At 37.9% G+C, this 16,821-nt stretch overlaps 1 protein-coding gene across 1 annotated transcript in view; it reads right to left on the reverse strand.

The window, feature by feature from the left end:
• Positions 1–1,436: 1,436 nt before the first annotated feature.
• Positions 1,437–16,821, reverse strand: part of LOC126833587 (serine proteinase stubble) — a 46,780-nt gene continuing 31,395 nt past the window's right edge. The window contains exons 2-9 of the mRNA XM_050565010.1: positions 6,939–7,041; positions 4,363–4,921; positions 3,418–3,776; positions 3,266–3,351; positions 3,091–3,197; positions 2,683–2,980; positions 2,222–2,347; positions 1,437–2,089 (exon numbers count right to left, since the gene is read on the reverse strand). Coding sequence (XP_050420967.1) covers positions 1,931–2,089; positions 2,222–2,347; positions 2,683–2,980; positions 3,091–3,197; positions 3,266–3,351; positions 3,418–3,776; positions 4,363–4,921; positions 6,939–7,029 — 1,785 coding nt within the window. The 5' untranslated portion in view covers positions 7,030–7,041 and the 3' untranslated portion in view covers positions 1,437–1,930. The remainder of the gene's footprint in view (positions 2,090–2,221; positions 2,348–2,682; positions 2,981–3,090; positions 3,198–3,265; positions 3,352–3,417; positions 3,777–4,362; positions 4,922–6,938; positions 7,042–16,821) is intronic.

Genomic DNA, 16,821 nt, shown 5'->3' on the forward strand with positions numbered 1-16,821 from the left:
GATGCCTCGAAAACGTTACGAAGAGTTAAAATGTTTTTTTCAAAACTTACATCACAGTATTTTTAGGTAAGTTCTGTTTGAAGTAAAAACATATTATGTTTTTATACAAAAATAGATCCTATATGGGTTATAAAAGTTAAAAAAAGAATTAAATATCAAATTAGTTACTTCTTTTCTATAGTAATGTGGAGGTTTAAAAATTTTGGCTATTTGTTTTAGTGAAAAATTGCCTATACAATGCGCCTTAAAAAATATTAATTTAGAGGCTCCTTAACGCCCCACTCAAGTTTTTTCTTTTAAATTTTGTAATTCTGCAGTTTTTTTTTTTTGAAAACACTTCTGTCTATAGGTTCTTTATTACAGTATTAGACAATACTACATTCTTTTTACCTTTTTTTTAGTATTTTCTAGCGATTCGTCGACTTTTGAAACTTAAATAGTGACGTACATATTTTATTGGCTTTTTAGATTAAAAATAATTTGCTGAACATTTTGACAGGAGGTGAAGTGTGGTTGAGTAATGCATGCAGATAAAGGTAATTATACACTCCACCCTTCTTCTCGCCCTTATGTTTTAATAGCTTTAAAACAATTTATTCAAAACTATTTTTAATCGAAAAAGTCAATTAAATATATATGTCACAATTTAAGTTTCAAAAGTTAATAAAGCCATGAAAAATAGTAAAAAGATTAAAATTTGAATATTCTCTTATACTTTAAATAGCATAAATAAAAATGTTTTCAAAATGAATAACTACGAAAATTCAATTATTTTAAGAATAAACTAATGTAGGGCGTTGAAAGAACCACCTAGTATGTCCTTATCCGCCATCATTCTTATCACTATCATATCTATTATCAACTTATCCTCAGCTCGTACTTTATATAGTTTGCTATATTACCAACTATTGTGGCGATATAAAAGTCCAAGGGTAATAGCACTTCATTATTTTCTTAATATAAACACAATTGTACAATTTAAATTGACCTTAATTCTGTTTATTATACAACAAAAATAGGTTTTATCAGATTTGGTTTTGAATACATAATAATTTTCAAACTCGAATCTTCAACGAAATATAATATACATATATATATATATATATATATATATATCGGTTTATCAAATTTTGTACATTAGGGCCTGTCGTTAATAGAAGTAGGAAATAGGACAGAAACAATGGGAAGATTAAGCCTAAAAAATATGATATATATATATATATATATATGTATGTATAAATTTGGTTTACTTTTTTAGTTTCAAGAAACTCCAAACACATTAACACGCGATTAAATCCTAACGGTCGATGATCGATTGAGAAAAATTCTTCAAATCTGACATATTTCAGTTTTTGTTCTTAATTTTTTTTTTAATAGCACAAATTGTGTTTACAACCACACGTGATAAATGAATACACACAAAAAACAATACAGTTCTTTTTAGTAAGTATACGTTTTTATATTCGTACAGAAGATAGATTCATTACAAGGTCGTACTAATAATAATACTGTGATAGTATAGAGTAGTGTACTCTGTCTCGCGAGAGAACGGCACCGCGCAGAAACCAAAACGCGTCACTCTTGTCGGCGCAGGCGCAATAGAGAGTGATGCGTATTGGCTTCTGCGCAGTACCGTTCTCTCGGCAGACAGAGACTTAAAGTAAAAATAATATAGCGTATGTGTATGTAAATTGTATATACAACTATTTATATAATATGTATGTATAGCTGCCGTTTTGTCAATGGTCGTACGATATTACAAGTATGCAATACAAGTACACGCCGGCGATGAATATAATTCGCGGACACGTTCACCGACTCGGTAAGGTCGTAATGTGCGCACAACGGTCTAATAAACTAAGACGGAAAGGTCCTTGAGGTGCGAGAGTTGCTCGCAAGAAGAAGCGGAATCCCGTGTATGTAATAAATCCTACGTGACAGTCTCAAGTATCCAAGGCACGAATTTCGATATCCTGGTGCACACGCCGGGCAGGTTGGCTTCGGCACATCCGATACCCCAGCTGATGATGCCGGCCAAAAAGTACCGGCCGTCCCTGCCTTTCACCTGCAGCGGCCCGCCGGAATCGCCCTGCACACAAAACAGAAACTTAATTAGATACACATAGAATAGAATATTATTATGTAGATGTGATTTCTAGCGCAGAGCCGTCCGGGATCAAAGTCGAAGCGGTAAACGACTTGGGAAACGCGCAAAACTTACCTGACAGGAATCGCGGCCGCCGTCGTCGAAACCGGCACACATGAATATTTCCGGTATGTACTCGTGTCGGCCAGCCCTCAGAAACATGCTTTTGCACTTGTCGTTGCTGACGATCGGCACGTTCACCTGTCAAAACAAACCCAGCAGGTATTAGCAAAATAACTCTAGGAAATAATATCCAACGATTGAACGATCAAGATAGTGATAAGAATGATGACGGGTAAAAAGGTTTATGCAATTTTGTTATGTTTCTTTTTGAAAACATTTTTGTTTACACTGTACTATGATATTAGAGAATATTAAAATTTGAATTTTCTATGACTTTATCAAAGGGTCAAAAGTCCAAAAGGTCGAAACGGCAGGGGAATTGTTAACTCGAAAAAATGTCCGGTTTTAACGGTAAAACGTTAAAGTTCTTGTACATATGACTTAAATTGGATCTTTTCGGTGTTGTCACTGACCTCTTGCAAGACAGACGGCAGAGTGCCTCCTTCGCTGAGTCGTCCCCAACCGGTCACCGTGGCGTTTTCGCCGATGAGCAAATCATCGGACCCGGGCAGACATATGGGCACGATATGCGGTGCATACTGCAGTGGAGAGTCCAACCTGACCATGGCCAGGTCGTATTCGTAAGTGAAGAAGTTGTACTTGGGGTGGACTATCTTCCTGGCGACGGCGCGTTCGGCAAATTTGTACGGTTCGTGTTCCGTCGAAAAGTCGTACTCGCCGACCCGTATACGAATTTGCGAAGTCAACAAGCTGTAGTAAAACAAATCGTCAAATGTTAGGTTGTATTATTTAACGAGCAAAGGCCAGGAACGACACGTTGGCATATTTTGTTATGTCAATCGTTTTAAGATAACACTCACTCGTCCACACAGTGACCAGCTGTGGCTATCCAGTTTTCGTTTAGCAACGCTCCGCCGCAACGGTGAGTACTGGAAAATCCAAAGAACGACGTCCTTCTGACAGAAACCTGAAGAAAAGAAGATAACGTTTTACAAAAAGACGCTCTGGGTAATGTCGTTTTTGAGCTGAACCAACCTGCCAAGGCCAACTGCCAAACGCAGCGTTTCTGCCGCCGACTATGCGCACTTCGTGCCTCGGATGCAACGGCGCCGAACCGCAGGCTTTAAACCAAAAGTGTAAACATTAAAATCAACGATCAACGATATAAGTAGGGTGACTTAACGTACGTATTGATTTTTGATTTGTTTCAGCCGATACGCCCGGCTTGGCAGTGTGTTTTTCTGGTCTGCTTGCCGAGGTGGCGGTCACAGACGCGGTAGTCTCCGCGTTGTATTCGTAAGTCGACGAGGGGACAACCGTACTCGTGGAAGGCGGTGGAGGAATAGTAGTAGTACTAGTAGTCGTAGAAGTAGTAGTAGAAGAAGTAGTCGGAGGAGGAGGAGGAGGAGCAGTAGGTGTCGTGGTCGAAGTGCTGGTGGTCGTTGAAGTCGACGTGGTGTGCGAGTAATAGGGTTTAAGGTGGGACTGGGGTTTTGGTTTGGTGATGAATGTATGATGGTTGCCGGCATTCGAACTCCAACTAGGCCTATAACGAAATGCAAGGGTGGAATATACGTTGGCGGCCACTGGCTACAAAAAGCAAATCTCTGGCACAATCAATTGCAACCTTGTCCCATACAAACGGGATCTGCCTGCTAAATCCTCTCTATACCTCTGTGACCGTCCAAAGAACTTACAGTGGGTACTTCCGTTTTTCTTGTCCTTTTTGGATATCCATTTTTCCCTAACACCCCACTATACTGTAAACATTTTACCTCTGTACTCTCATATTTTAAAAATGGATCATCCATAGCTACATCATGCTTATGAATTCATCCGTCTCATACACATTTTTAACACACGTTTTCGCACCTATTCAAAGATATAATCTACTGTTTTGATACACACACTAGGGACGCTTTTCCTCATCAGATTTGCTCCGTCTCTATCTATAAAAATCGTACATGACGTATATTCCTTTTTGTCTCTATATTTCAATACTGGATAGCACAAACAAAATGTTGCTTCCGTTATTGACATAAATCCTTTTTCTGACAATCTATTCTCTGCTATTTTTGTCCAAACTCCGACCCGTTTCTACAAATACCTGAGATTTCTCCCAAAACGCATACCTGTGAGACCAAATGGAGTCAACCTTGTTTTCGCTGTCGTCCACTTGGGAGGCCGGTTGACTAGTCGTAGTGGTAGTGCTGGTGGTGGTGGTCGTGATGTGCTGGCTCGGCATGGCAGCCGGCCTGGACATGAAGTTGGGTCGGCTGTTGGATATGAAGTTGGTGGACGGTATCCTGTTGATCGCATGCGGCTGAGGCGTTGACGACGGTTGATAATGGTATTTTTTGTCGACGCCCGACGCTGATACCGAAGCATCCGGATCGATGTTGTTGGGTCGCATCATCACCTGCGAAGGCCTGTGTGGCCGGTGGTGCGGTCGTATGGGTTTCTGCGACACCCCGTTGCCTCCTGGCTGCGTAAAAAGCACGGCCGGCTCGGACGAGTCCGGCAGCATGGCCATCTGAGAGGCGGTTAAGTTATGCGCGCAACAGCTGCCGAACATGAACGTGTCCACGCACATGCCGATATGCCGGCCGTTGCTGTTGATGCATTCGTACACGAACATGCAAGTACCCTCTAAACCGTTGACCGAGCATGGCTTTTTGTTGATCTTATAATCTGAAAAAGAGAAACGGCTTAGAACGACAAAGCAACGTGACCGAAAGAGCTAGTGGAGCCGAGGAGAAGATTAAGGAAAAGGAATGATTGCAGTAGTAAAACTCCTTAATCTAGGAAGTTTGATTCAGATTCATACAGGAGCAAAAGGGACAAATCATTTAGAAATACATATGTCATTTTCGAGAGACAGGGCTTTTAGAAGATCTAGTGATAAAAAAATTACAATAGGGACAACAGTTACGATAGAAGTTATAAACATCAAAGGTCCAGCAGAGATAGTATAGTAGAGATAGATTTGCAAGATATGATGTTTTAAGCTGGTCGTCAAGATCACATCAATTGTGATCTTGAATACACTTTCAAAAAGTGTTTTAAATGTAAGAGCATTTTGTTTTGATCGGGTCAAAAATAGCTGCAGGTTAAGTCTAGATTAGGTTTAATTAAGCTACATCAGTTGATTAGGTAGCGTTTAAAAACGGACATAGCCAACACCTAATTTATGGGTAGAGAAGATAAGAAAGTATGGAAGAGCACTTAAAGGGGTCTCGCGACCGTGATAAAAGTTCGTTTATTAAGGCGGATTGTATAGGCAATTTTTCTTTAAAACTTAAAACTAAATTAAAAATTATAAACATGTACATTGACACAGGAAAGAGAGATCTGGTTTTATATTTGATTTTTTTTTACTCTTATAACGCATTTTAACAATATTTTTAAAAATATTATGTTTCTATTTCCAATAATCCAAATTTCCCTGTCTATCAGATTTCAATTCTGAAAAAAGTTTTGAATTTCTCATCATCTCTTTTGCGGTATTTATTTTCATTGTAAAATAGTTTTTGTAAAAACAATTTATTTTTTAACTATTCTTAAATATTTGAAAATAATAGCAGCTTAAAGCCGATACGCCAAACCACAGAAGAGAGTTCAAAACTTCTTTTTCAAAATGAAAATCTGACAAAATGGGAACTTGGATTAATGGAATCCAATTAATGGAATTGCCAAGGATCTTATTCGCCAAATTTTATCACAGTCGCGAGGTCCATTAAAAAAAAAAAAAAAAATGTGAAATCATTGGAAAAAGGTTAAACTGAGAGATTAGACGGAGGAGAGTAAAGTTACAATTTAAGACCACCAACTGATAATAATATTTAAATGTTTGTAAATTAAAAAGGACAGAATTTTAGAGAAAATTAAATAAAATCAATTAATAGTGCATTAAAATTATGTGCACAAAATATAATATTGTTGTTAAATTTGTTTTTGCCTTTAAAAATCATAAAGTCTATTGTTATTACTCTTTGATTATAACATCCTTACGGAAAGAAATTTCGTTTTAATTGTATAGTGCTTAATAAAAAGTAAAAAAAAAAATAATAGCATAAAGTATATTACACAACCATTGTGATAAAAAAAAATTCATGTTTTGCACGCAGCTCATTGTACCTAGGTATAAAACATTGTATTTGTTTAAAACTAAAATACAATGCATAACACTCTGAAATAATAATAATTAGTATCTTCCGGCACAACGATTTTGTAATAATGAAACTCTATTTTTTTTTTTTATAGTCGGTAAGTATTCAAATATTGTGTCCAACGAACAATCAAATGTTTGTTATGGAATATCCCGGTAACGCATTATTATTAAAATATTTCATAACGAAATTGTCTTAATTTCTTTTGTTCTTTGTTCTCCTATTATGTCTAACAAGGAACTACGCCGTCTGTAAACTTGTAGCGTTTCCAGTCGAACGAACCGGATTTGATCAAATCATTTCCAAACGGAAAATCCTAATGGCGAAACTTTTGTACTTGATTGTGTGCGAGCGTGCTTCAGGCTGTGAGTGAATCGTACAAATTTCAAAAAGATACAAAAAATAAATACATTTTTTATTACTAGGGTTTAGTTGTTTGTGCGAATTTTTGTCCATCTTGTATTTACGAAGATAACATTTGTATACAAATTATGGCAAAAGAAACTGAAATCTAATACATGATTGTGGACGAAACTTACTATTGAGCGCTTTGTGGTGATCATGGCCTTGAGACGATTCAAATATAGCGGTCAGCAGAGACATGACGATCCATGAGGTCGCTATTCTCATACTGGCACGGACCTGAAACAATCAAACGGTTAGGTTAGGTTAATGTGATGTAGCGGCTGGTTGACAAGCTTAATTAAAGAACCCGTCCATAGGCTATGCATAATGTGTATTATAAATTTGTTTTTCTTATTTTCGTTTTTATTGGGAGCGTTTAAAAATGTTTTACTGTTAGCGTGTTTCATGACTTGTCACCGCAGTATTATATAGTATTTATATTAAAAGATCATAATATCTTATAGTCAGTCGCCTTAAATAATACAGATACCTCTGTATGAAAATAAAATGTATAAAAACCTCTCGTGTAATTGCTCTGTTTACAACTTTTCTTCTGGCGCAATGAAATTATAGAGCAATCATATAGACTTAACGGGCGTTTTGAAGATCCGGACAGTCGTTTTTAAAGGGTGACGGATGATTTTGTAGCCGACAAATAAACCGGACGTCCGAAATTTAATAAAAATACAATTACTGCAAGGGGGGAAACATGTAAAAGCCGTCTGTCGTGGTGTAATATAGTGACAATTCTGAGTGATTTTTTATTCCATGTAATTGTGTCTCGGTGCGTCTCTATTGGCCGTTTTTCCAATCCTAACCGTTAGCAACAAAAATGAATAAGATTTTTTTTTCTTTTCTTATTGATCATTTTCTACGAGAGCTTGAAGGGTTTTGTGGACTTTCTCGGCTTGTCGTCGCGTTACACATCAAAGTTTTTCCGTGTCCAAAATATGCTTGCAGGTTAATCAAAACGATTGTAATAATCGCAGCAAAAGGCAGACAGCAATTATCTTGCTTCCCGGCTCACACGTCAAACGGGTCAATCTTAGGAGTCCTAATTGTCAAGTATTTCAATAATTATTGCAATCCCTGCTCTGTTCCTGTAGTACACAAGTCTGACCTCGTTTCGCGCGTCTACTAGTGTTTACTGAGATATTAGACACTCTCATAAGGACAATGACCGATTAATTTAATTATTTTTTTTTTCCCTTCAGTTCGTCGACATTTTCACCTATTATAGATCCGAACAAACGCGCGCAAGTCGTTAGCCGCGGCCGACGACGGCGACGATTTCCCTTTTCGCCGGCCGGTAATACCGATTAGGCAACCGGAACACCACCGTTGGCGACATAATAACTCGAGGCCGATAATGGCGATAATTTAATTATCTGCGACCGACCGGGTGGCAAAAAGTAGTAGTAGTACCTAACGAGATGTCGCGTCGAGACCAGATTTAAATAGTGTGCACAGTCACAACTCATCACAAGTCTACCATTTAAAACGATTTTTTTTTAAAATTAGCCAACCGTTTGATCTAAATAGACGATTAATTATTTCCATCGGTGCCGATTAATTTCAAAATAATCAAACAAGTCGTTAAGAACATAACGGTGAATAATTATAAAATCTAACGGTCAGACGGTTCGTGGAGAAGTCACTCAACTGTTTTTAAACGTACTAGTAATCTGGTTTGGTGGAAAAGAATTTCGCGTACGTCGTTTGTCGTTGGACCGGCTTTCGGAGTGGTCTAAATCTTTGGGATGAGCTGTTGGGCGTTCAGACATTTTGGCAGTTTTATTAATTTATTAAGCAATTGACTTGATGCAAAACCTGGTTGCGTACGGATCGATTAGGAAGCCTGGACAGAGCTCCAGATTACAATAACATAATATGTTCAATTTAGTTGGAGAAGTAAGTGCCCGAGAAGATCTCGGAGTAAACAATGTCGGGGGATTAAGCAATAATATGCCTTTTAAGTAATCTTCCGAGCTCGTTTGGCGATAGCTGTTAAACGTAGCGCCATAACACACAACAAGTGATAAACGAAACAACTATTGTTGTTTATCGTTATGATGTACCTATATGCACGTCCACCGAAACCTCGCCTGCAGGCAGATCCGTCACGGATGACCGTGTGCATTGCAGCTGTTCCTGATGATATCGCCATGCATTGACATGCACTTAGCATTGAGGAAGCAACACGCATACACACGTCTGACCCGCAGAAGCTAACTTAGCTAGGCCAACGAACCGGCAGAGAACTTACAATATGTGATTTTATAACGGCGTGGGCCGAAGAGGTAGGTTGTAAAAACTCATTTTGTCCGCTCTTGCTTTCTAAAAAATCAATTTCCTATCCGTTTTTTATGACGGCCTCGTGTCAAACGCATCTCGACAATGATAATATGTGTTTTCGCAGTCGCCGTGCCACGGTAAACAATAACATTGACATTCGACCTAAAAGCCCTAAGTTCTCGACCTACGCTCGAGTGTTAATTTTCGGCCGAAACTTGAGCTGGACAGATTTTCTACACTTTATTCGAATCAATAGTAACTGTTGTAAAACGCCACAGTTGATATCTGCCAAACGGGAACCAACGGGATTTACTTAATATGCCTGGAACTCATACTTTAGAGGGCTCTGTCAGTCGCGAGACACCCTGTATACACTGGTAAGCCGGCTGTTAACGCGCCGGATGAAATATAAGCCGGTTACCGCCGTGTGTTCAGCCGATTGTGCTTGTACACGGTGTAATGGCTGCACACACATATTATATTATATTATTATTATTTATAATAATATTACACATTGCAATGTACGGGGTAAAAAATCGTACGATCTAACCATTAAACGAACGGGGAATATATAATGTGTATATATAAGAAAAAAAAAATAAAACGTTATCCCGTATCGTATGTTGTTTGCGGTTTAGTGCCCATATTGTATAATACACGAGCGTAGTTTGTTCGTTGGTGGTGTATACACATTGTACATTAAATTATTATATTGTTCCCGACTCGATGATTAGCTGTTATTGATTTCCACAGTGCATCCGATTTTTAAAATCTTAAAGTCTGGGGATGGAACTAGCAAGGGTGACGCAAATTGGAGATGTCGTTTTCAAATTTTAGAGGCAAAATTGTTATCACCATAACAAACCGCATTGAAGTGACAACTGATGACAGCCGATTTGACAAGTGGTGCGACTGTGCAGAATCTAATCACCCACGTTAAATAAGGTACGTTGTTTAAGTACAAAAACTGAATAAATTGTACACATTAACCAAGACACGTTTGTATGCAATGACTTTGGCGATATTGAGATCTATTGACTCGTCTAGTTTTAACAGATATATTGTCTATTGATTGTTCCTAACTCTACGGTTAGTAGGCAATATTGCAATACTGGCCGTGATAATTTCTGGGGGAAAAAATATGTTTTTCTTTACACTTTGCGCAAACAAAATTAAACGAATACCGCTGAAATATCAACTCTATATTGGCGCCTACTTGTGTATATTTTTTTTTAGGGGAGGAAAAAATGAAATAGAAAATAAGAAAATTTAACGTCAACGACTTTTCCGACGAGACGAGTATAGAAATGAAAAGTAAACGCGTATCAAATTGTATAGATGTAAATAATAATAAAAAAAAAAAAAATGTAAAAAATAACAGCAAATATATATCGTATACTTAAATGTAGACACTGTGTCAACGTGGGAACGTTTGTCGAACAATCGTGAGTTTCATTGTGAATGCTCCGATTGCAAATAACATTGTTTCGGGCAACTACTTCAAACCCGTTTTACTGAATACATCTGAATACATCACTCTCATATTTTTCACAGACTCCAAATACGCATAGTATATATATATATATATATATATATATAAAAAAGTACAATGAATATACTATCAGCTGCGGATCAATAAGAGCCAATATTTGTCAAAAATCAGTTTACAATCGCTAAATTTTATGTACCGTGAAACTAATGACATTATAATGTTTAGCAAAAATAAAAAAAACATCAAGTTTAACATGTGTCCACATACGGTGGGACTCGTTTCCATAGACACCCTGTACAAGCAATATCCGTGATCTATCTCCCAGACCGGTTGATAATACACAGCGATAACGTTTTCTTTTTAACGACCCGTGTACACGGTGATAATAACAACAATAAGAAAAATGCAATGTAAATATCAACGAGAAAGCAATATTACCGTCTAGCTATAATTTATTTTATTTTGTCCATAATAATATGTAATATTGTGCATATATTATTATAAATATTATGTTGTGCGGTGTTTGTCGGTTGTACCGATAACGATATTATTAACCGCCCCGACAAGTGTACATACACACGGCTATAGGCATTCACAGCTCCGTGAAAGTATTCTTTTTTCGAATAATGTGTTTTATACATCTGCGGTTTTTCTATATCCCTACAAGTGTTCCTTCGGCGTACGTGCACGAAAACAAATGAAGACGTTCTCACGTCAAAAAAAAAAAACATGCCAAAACTATGTTTGTACGTTTTATTGATCCGTTTTCATATCGGAAATAGGGAGGCTTTGTTGTTTTTATTGCGGATGTATCCCTATCGTATTATATTTAATTTCCTATCGCACATTCGACATTTTCCACATTTCCCAGGACCGACGATTGTGCGGGCTGACAAAAAAAAACTAAGAAATAGCGCGGTCCGTTTTGGAATTACATATAATATAAAAAATATACCGACCGAATAAAAAAAAAATAGGCCGTTCGAGTGGCGGCGGCCGAGATGAAAAGCGATAGCTTGTTTTTTTTCGTTATTTATTTAATATTTTTTTTTTTTACTCTTGATTTTCACGTGTCAGCGCCCCGGAGACACTGTGTACCATCGTTATAATACGCGTTTGGTGTGCATATATTATTATTATTATTGTATGTATACACCTGAGCCGAGGTCTCGGCCCCTTTTTGGTGGTAGCCGTGACAGCAGCCGCGGCCTATCGATAACCCGGCGACGATAATGATCGACAGCAGCCGTGGATGCGCGCGTGATCTATAAGGTTACCAAAGTGAAAGTATACCGCGGTTGGATACGTGACGGGTCTCCACCGGCCACCGGCGATAATAATTGTGTATGTACACGTGCGTTGCTGCCGTTTGGACAAAGAGAGCGTCGTTAGCTGCCGTTGTTGTGCACAGATATAGAGAAATAGATAACCGCACGGTCATCGGACAAAGCGGATGATGCGTTTTGGGACGCGAAAACGGCGGCCGTGAAAACATGTCGGGGTACGTGCAAAACCGGCATGCGACCACCATCGTCTATTCTACAGCGACAATAACAACACACACAGCAGCAGCTATGTCAACGGATTATGCGTGCAGGCAGTTGTTTTGCTGTTTGCTTTGAATCGTTTTCTCCAAAAATGTGTAACCACCGCCCGGGATTCCCGGCCGGAAGTAATATAATCAACAACATACTATGAAGGATAACAACTCAATATCATATGGAACGCGTATTCAGATTGAAAAATGTCTCAGGCAACCATTTGTGTGTACATGGAAAGTAAAAATGCTACGTTACTTTTCCATGATACATATTAAAATGTTAGCTTAGGTGATGCGATAGCACCTCCAGATTTATGATAAACCATTGAAACTTATAGCCGACTCGCCGGCGATACGCGTTCCATATTATACTGAGTTCAGTGATAGTAGGTATAGTGTAGCTTGTTACGGGAGGTCGCAATAAGTAAAATATTAAGAACTTAGCGATAAGACGAGCTGCGTTGTGACCAGAATGACGAGATTGAACTTTTCCGGTACATATGACTTATCTTAGTTGTTATTAAGTTATCATATTATCACACGAAATTCAAATTTTTCTATTCATCTGTACAGCTGATAACGATTTTTCTGTGAAGTTTTGTGACCGAATTTACATCATACGCTTTTTTTGGTTTTCTTAAAAGGTCCCCAAACTCTGTGTGCCCTTGCATAGCATACGACGGCTCTGGTTATCCTCGTCCGTCTGAATTTATTTCCTAAAATAACATCCCGTAAAAAACGCGCTCGAATATTATAATGCAAAGTTTTGTAAGCACACAAAACGGACAATTCGGTTTGTTCAATTCCGGTGCACGCACCTGTGGCTCGGCTCTATAGAAAGGAGTTTGTACTCTTCGAAATTTAGGTGTTAAAGTTGTTGTTGTTTTTTTTTTTTCATTTTACCAACGGGTACCTTCTGGCAACCGACGAATAGCACATATTGCCTCATACGCTCGTTTAATTTTATCTGGAAAGGGCCCTTTGTTATGCCTTTCGAACTGATTATATAAACAAAACACCAACAAAAAAAAAAACGCTTTCGAAAATTGAAGTTAATACGTTTGTCAATCGCCGCCAAAGTTTAAAATATGTAATCAACCAAAATATTTAATCACGAATCACATCAATCGTCAGTTATACTTATAACTTGAATAACATCAATTAATTGCGTTTTGCTTTCAATTGTTTTTGGCGAGCTGTAGTTGTTGCATACCTATATTAAACAGTATAGTGGTAACGTAACACAAAAACAAAGCTGTGAAAAGATATTAATTTACCAAAAAAGGAACTCTTTCAATCATTAACAGCCAGACAAATGAATGTCATTTATCACTCTTGCCACAGAGGATTGCGTTTGTCATTTGTTGATTGGAACGATGCCTTATCCTCAACAAAACAAGCGAGTGCATTTTTAATCTCATCTATTATTAGGTGCCACATAAATCCATATAATAAAGTGGCTTGTCAGTAAAATAAAAGGTCGAACGAATCGCCAGTGAAGTGTAATACTTTCCTATTGACCTTTTCCGAGCTTCGGGTACATCATAACGTTTTGCTACTGTTGAAATCATTTGAATAACGACTCCACTACGAACAAACTGTCCGATAGACAATAATAATACCGACGACCACTATTGATAAGACGTATATAACCAGACCCAAGACACTCGAGTGTGTATGTGTGTGACCCGCATTCGTGCAAGTAACGACCGACCAATAGCAACGATACCGATCACTAGGCTACTAGGCTCTGGTAATGATACCGGGTCGGCATTGTAATTGCAATAATATTGTTGATCGAAAACCTGATCCGAGCTGTAGAAAATCGAACGATGAACGTGTGCAGTAGGTATATTACATATATATCTAAGCCTAAACAGTATTGCCCTCATGGCGTTTACGAAACAGATAACAATATACCTATAAGCATAACCGATGTACGATGATACTTTCATCTACAGTATTTTCCAAGAGATTCTGAAAAAGAAACTGGTGTAATTAAAATAGTTGCCGATACTCTGGGAACAATTACTGGGAAACACAATACAAATCGAGTTAACCGAGTTAGCACCGTCCGTGAAACATAAGTCTTTTGAAAATTCCACGAGAGGGCTAAACGGTTCTTGTAACGTGTCTCGCGAGAGAACGGTACTGCGCAGACACCACTACGCGTTACTCTTTGTCTGCGCAGTACCGTTCTCTCGCGAGACAGAGTATAGATGGTTGCAAGAGTCCGTACGAAACCGGAGAGTTTTTAACTATTTTTAACATGGACAAGTTTTTGGGCTGGATAGAAGAAATTTCATGTCACCACTCTTATAACTAGGTTATTTTAACCATTGATACGTTCAACGATGCCAGGGTAATAATTTGAATGATCCATCACCAGATGTGTTAGAATTGTATAATATCATTCGCGGTTTCACGCCGTACCGCATATAGCTACGATCTACCACCGTGATGTCACAAAATGGCTTCTCTTCGAAATCAATTGTCTCGAGAAATCCGGATAAACGCCAATCGGACCGTTTAAACTTAAACGAGAAGCCATCACGTTGGCTGTGCACAACACGTGTTGTCGAGCCGTTACATTACAATATATAGGAGCCGTATAGTTTTACGGGACGACCGTGTTCGTATAGTCTGGAGAAAATTGGACGTAAGACGTTGGTGGAGGTCTTCGCAATCGGATACTTTGCAAGCACAGCACACGAAGCTCAATGTCGTGGGCGGTTTAACAATACCACATAGCAATCACCGTGTTCGATGGGTAGCCGCGCAAATCGGTTGTAGGCAAGCACGCGAGCCACGAACGGCTATGAGAATATATTACTATACGTGTAAAAAAAAAAAAAACATGTAAGTACACACAATAATAAAAACTACATTGACTTAGGCGCGTTTTGAATTTCGCGTCGACCCATATCTTCTCGGATCCGGAACATATAAAGTTGCACTTCTAAAAAAGAGCGGCTCATACATTATTATGCTGTGGCTGTTGGCTTTTTAGAGAGTGATAAACTGTAAATCAGTTCTATTTTTTCTTTGTCCCATGCAAAGGATTTCACGTCCTTCCCGTAATAACTCTACTTTTATCCTCAACACATGAATATCAATGTCGGTAGTCCATATTACAGATGCCCATCTCATCATCGGATCAACGGACCTTTAACGCCCAACACTGAACGCTGTCATCCTGAGTTGATGATTTCTAGACGGATTCGCTGTCCGTATTACAGATGCTCCATACTCGGCTAAAAGCTAGGTTAGATTAATGTAAATTAACAACCCGAAGGTAGCTTTTAAGGTAAAATTCAGTAAGAACGAGAAAGAAGTCCCATTTTTGTGGGTGTCCAGTGTCCACTTATGTTTTTTTTGTTTGTTCATGTTTTCTGTCCTAATATCATAATATAATAATAACATGTTGCAGTTTATCGCCGGTAGATTATGTTCTTTGTCGTCTGCGTTCATTTGAGTATACATAATGGGACGGGCAAGTAGTCCATTCAGGTTGGTGTTCCACTGGTTGTGTATTAAGTCCGAGTCGAGACCGAGACTAATTTTTGATGCAAGACAATTCTGCTGAACAGTGTTTTTTAAATGACAACAGTCGACATCGGTTTATCGCCAATTTAAAAAAATAACGTTTCCGTACATTATTTATGGCGACGCGACGGTTTTGATTTATTCAAATCGGACTTCACCCGTCTTCGGACTAATCGCCTGGCTATATATGTATATTATACCTAACCTCACCGGCGGGTCTTACACGCTTTAATGTCACTCTGAATACTCATTAACGGCCGAGGGTAATTGTAAAAAATAATTACATTACATTATTATTATGAAACAGCGACGTTCTACCTGATATCCGTTCCCAGTAGAAGTAATTGATACGGTAAACACGACCTAAACGTTCTCGAGACAAGCGACCGGTATTTAATAAGCTGTATCAATATGCATACATATATACTTATGTACATAATATGTAAATAAATAAACTTCAGAATATTTTTTGAATAAAAACGGCGATTAAATGTAAATCGAATAAAAAACGAATTTTATAAATAATATATTATAAAGATCTCAACTTAAAATAACCGCAACTGGTTAGTAATTTATGCTACGCTGTAAATGGGAATTAGAATTTGCTCGTTAATTTTTTTTTGTCGAATACAAAACTGCTTAACTAATACAAACCAAAAAAAAAAAAATGTCGCTTATAGAAGTCATTGATCTTATACAGCTGGACAATTTTTTTTTATGTACCGTTATTACGAAATACCGGATCTATTATGTTTTTTACTGGAATAAAGATTAATGCAATGAACTTTCGACCGAAGGAAAGGTAATATATAACAAAGACATCGAACGGCGGAAAGTCATGTCCAACAAAAAAAAACATAATACCTAACCCAAAAAACGGTTTCTTTTCGAAACAATATTCTGGCAGACACTTGAGAAAAAAAAACGATTAGATGTACCTAATCTAAGAGAGTACGCTGGCTTTTATACGGTGTTTTTGTATTATGAAGTCTTTCGATATTTTACAAAGATGTGACATGTATACAACGGACTTACCTTAACGAAATATCAAGAAACGACGAAACTCAGGTGTAGTTTTGACAGGGTATTTTTTTATTGCGTTTTCGCTTCACATCATACTAGTGTGTAGGTATTTTTCAAAACG

The sequence above is a fragment of the Adelges cooleyi genome, unplaced genomic scaffold (assembly GCF_023614345.1).
Source record: "Adelges cooleyi isolate 19-005CV unplaced genomic scaffold, UGA_ACOO_1.1 ACOO_flye_CR_arks_rails_tigmint_CR_PRNA_2, whole genome shotgun sequence".
Taxonomy (NCBI): Eukaryota; Metazoa; Arthropoda; class Insecta; order Hemiptera; family Adelgidae; genus Adelges; species Adelges cooleyi.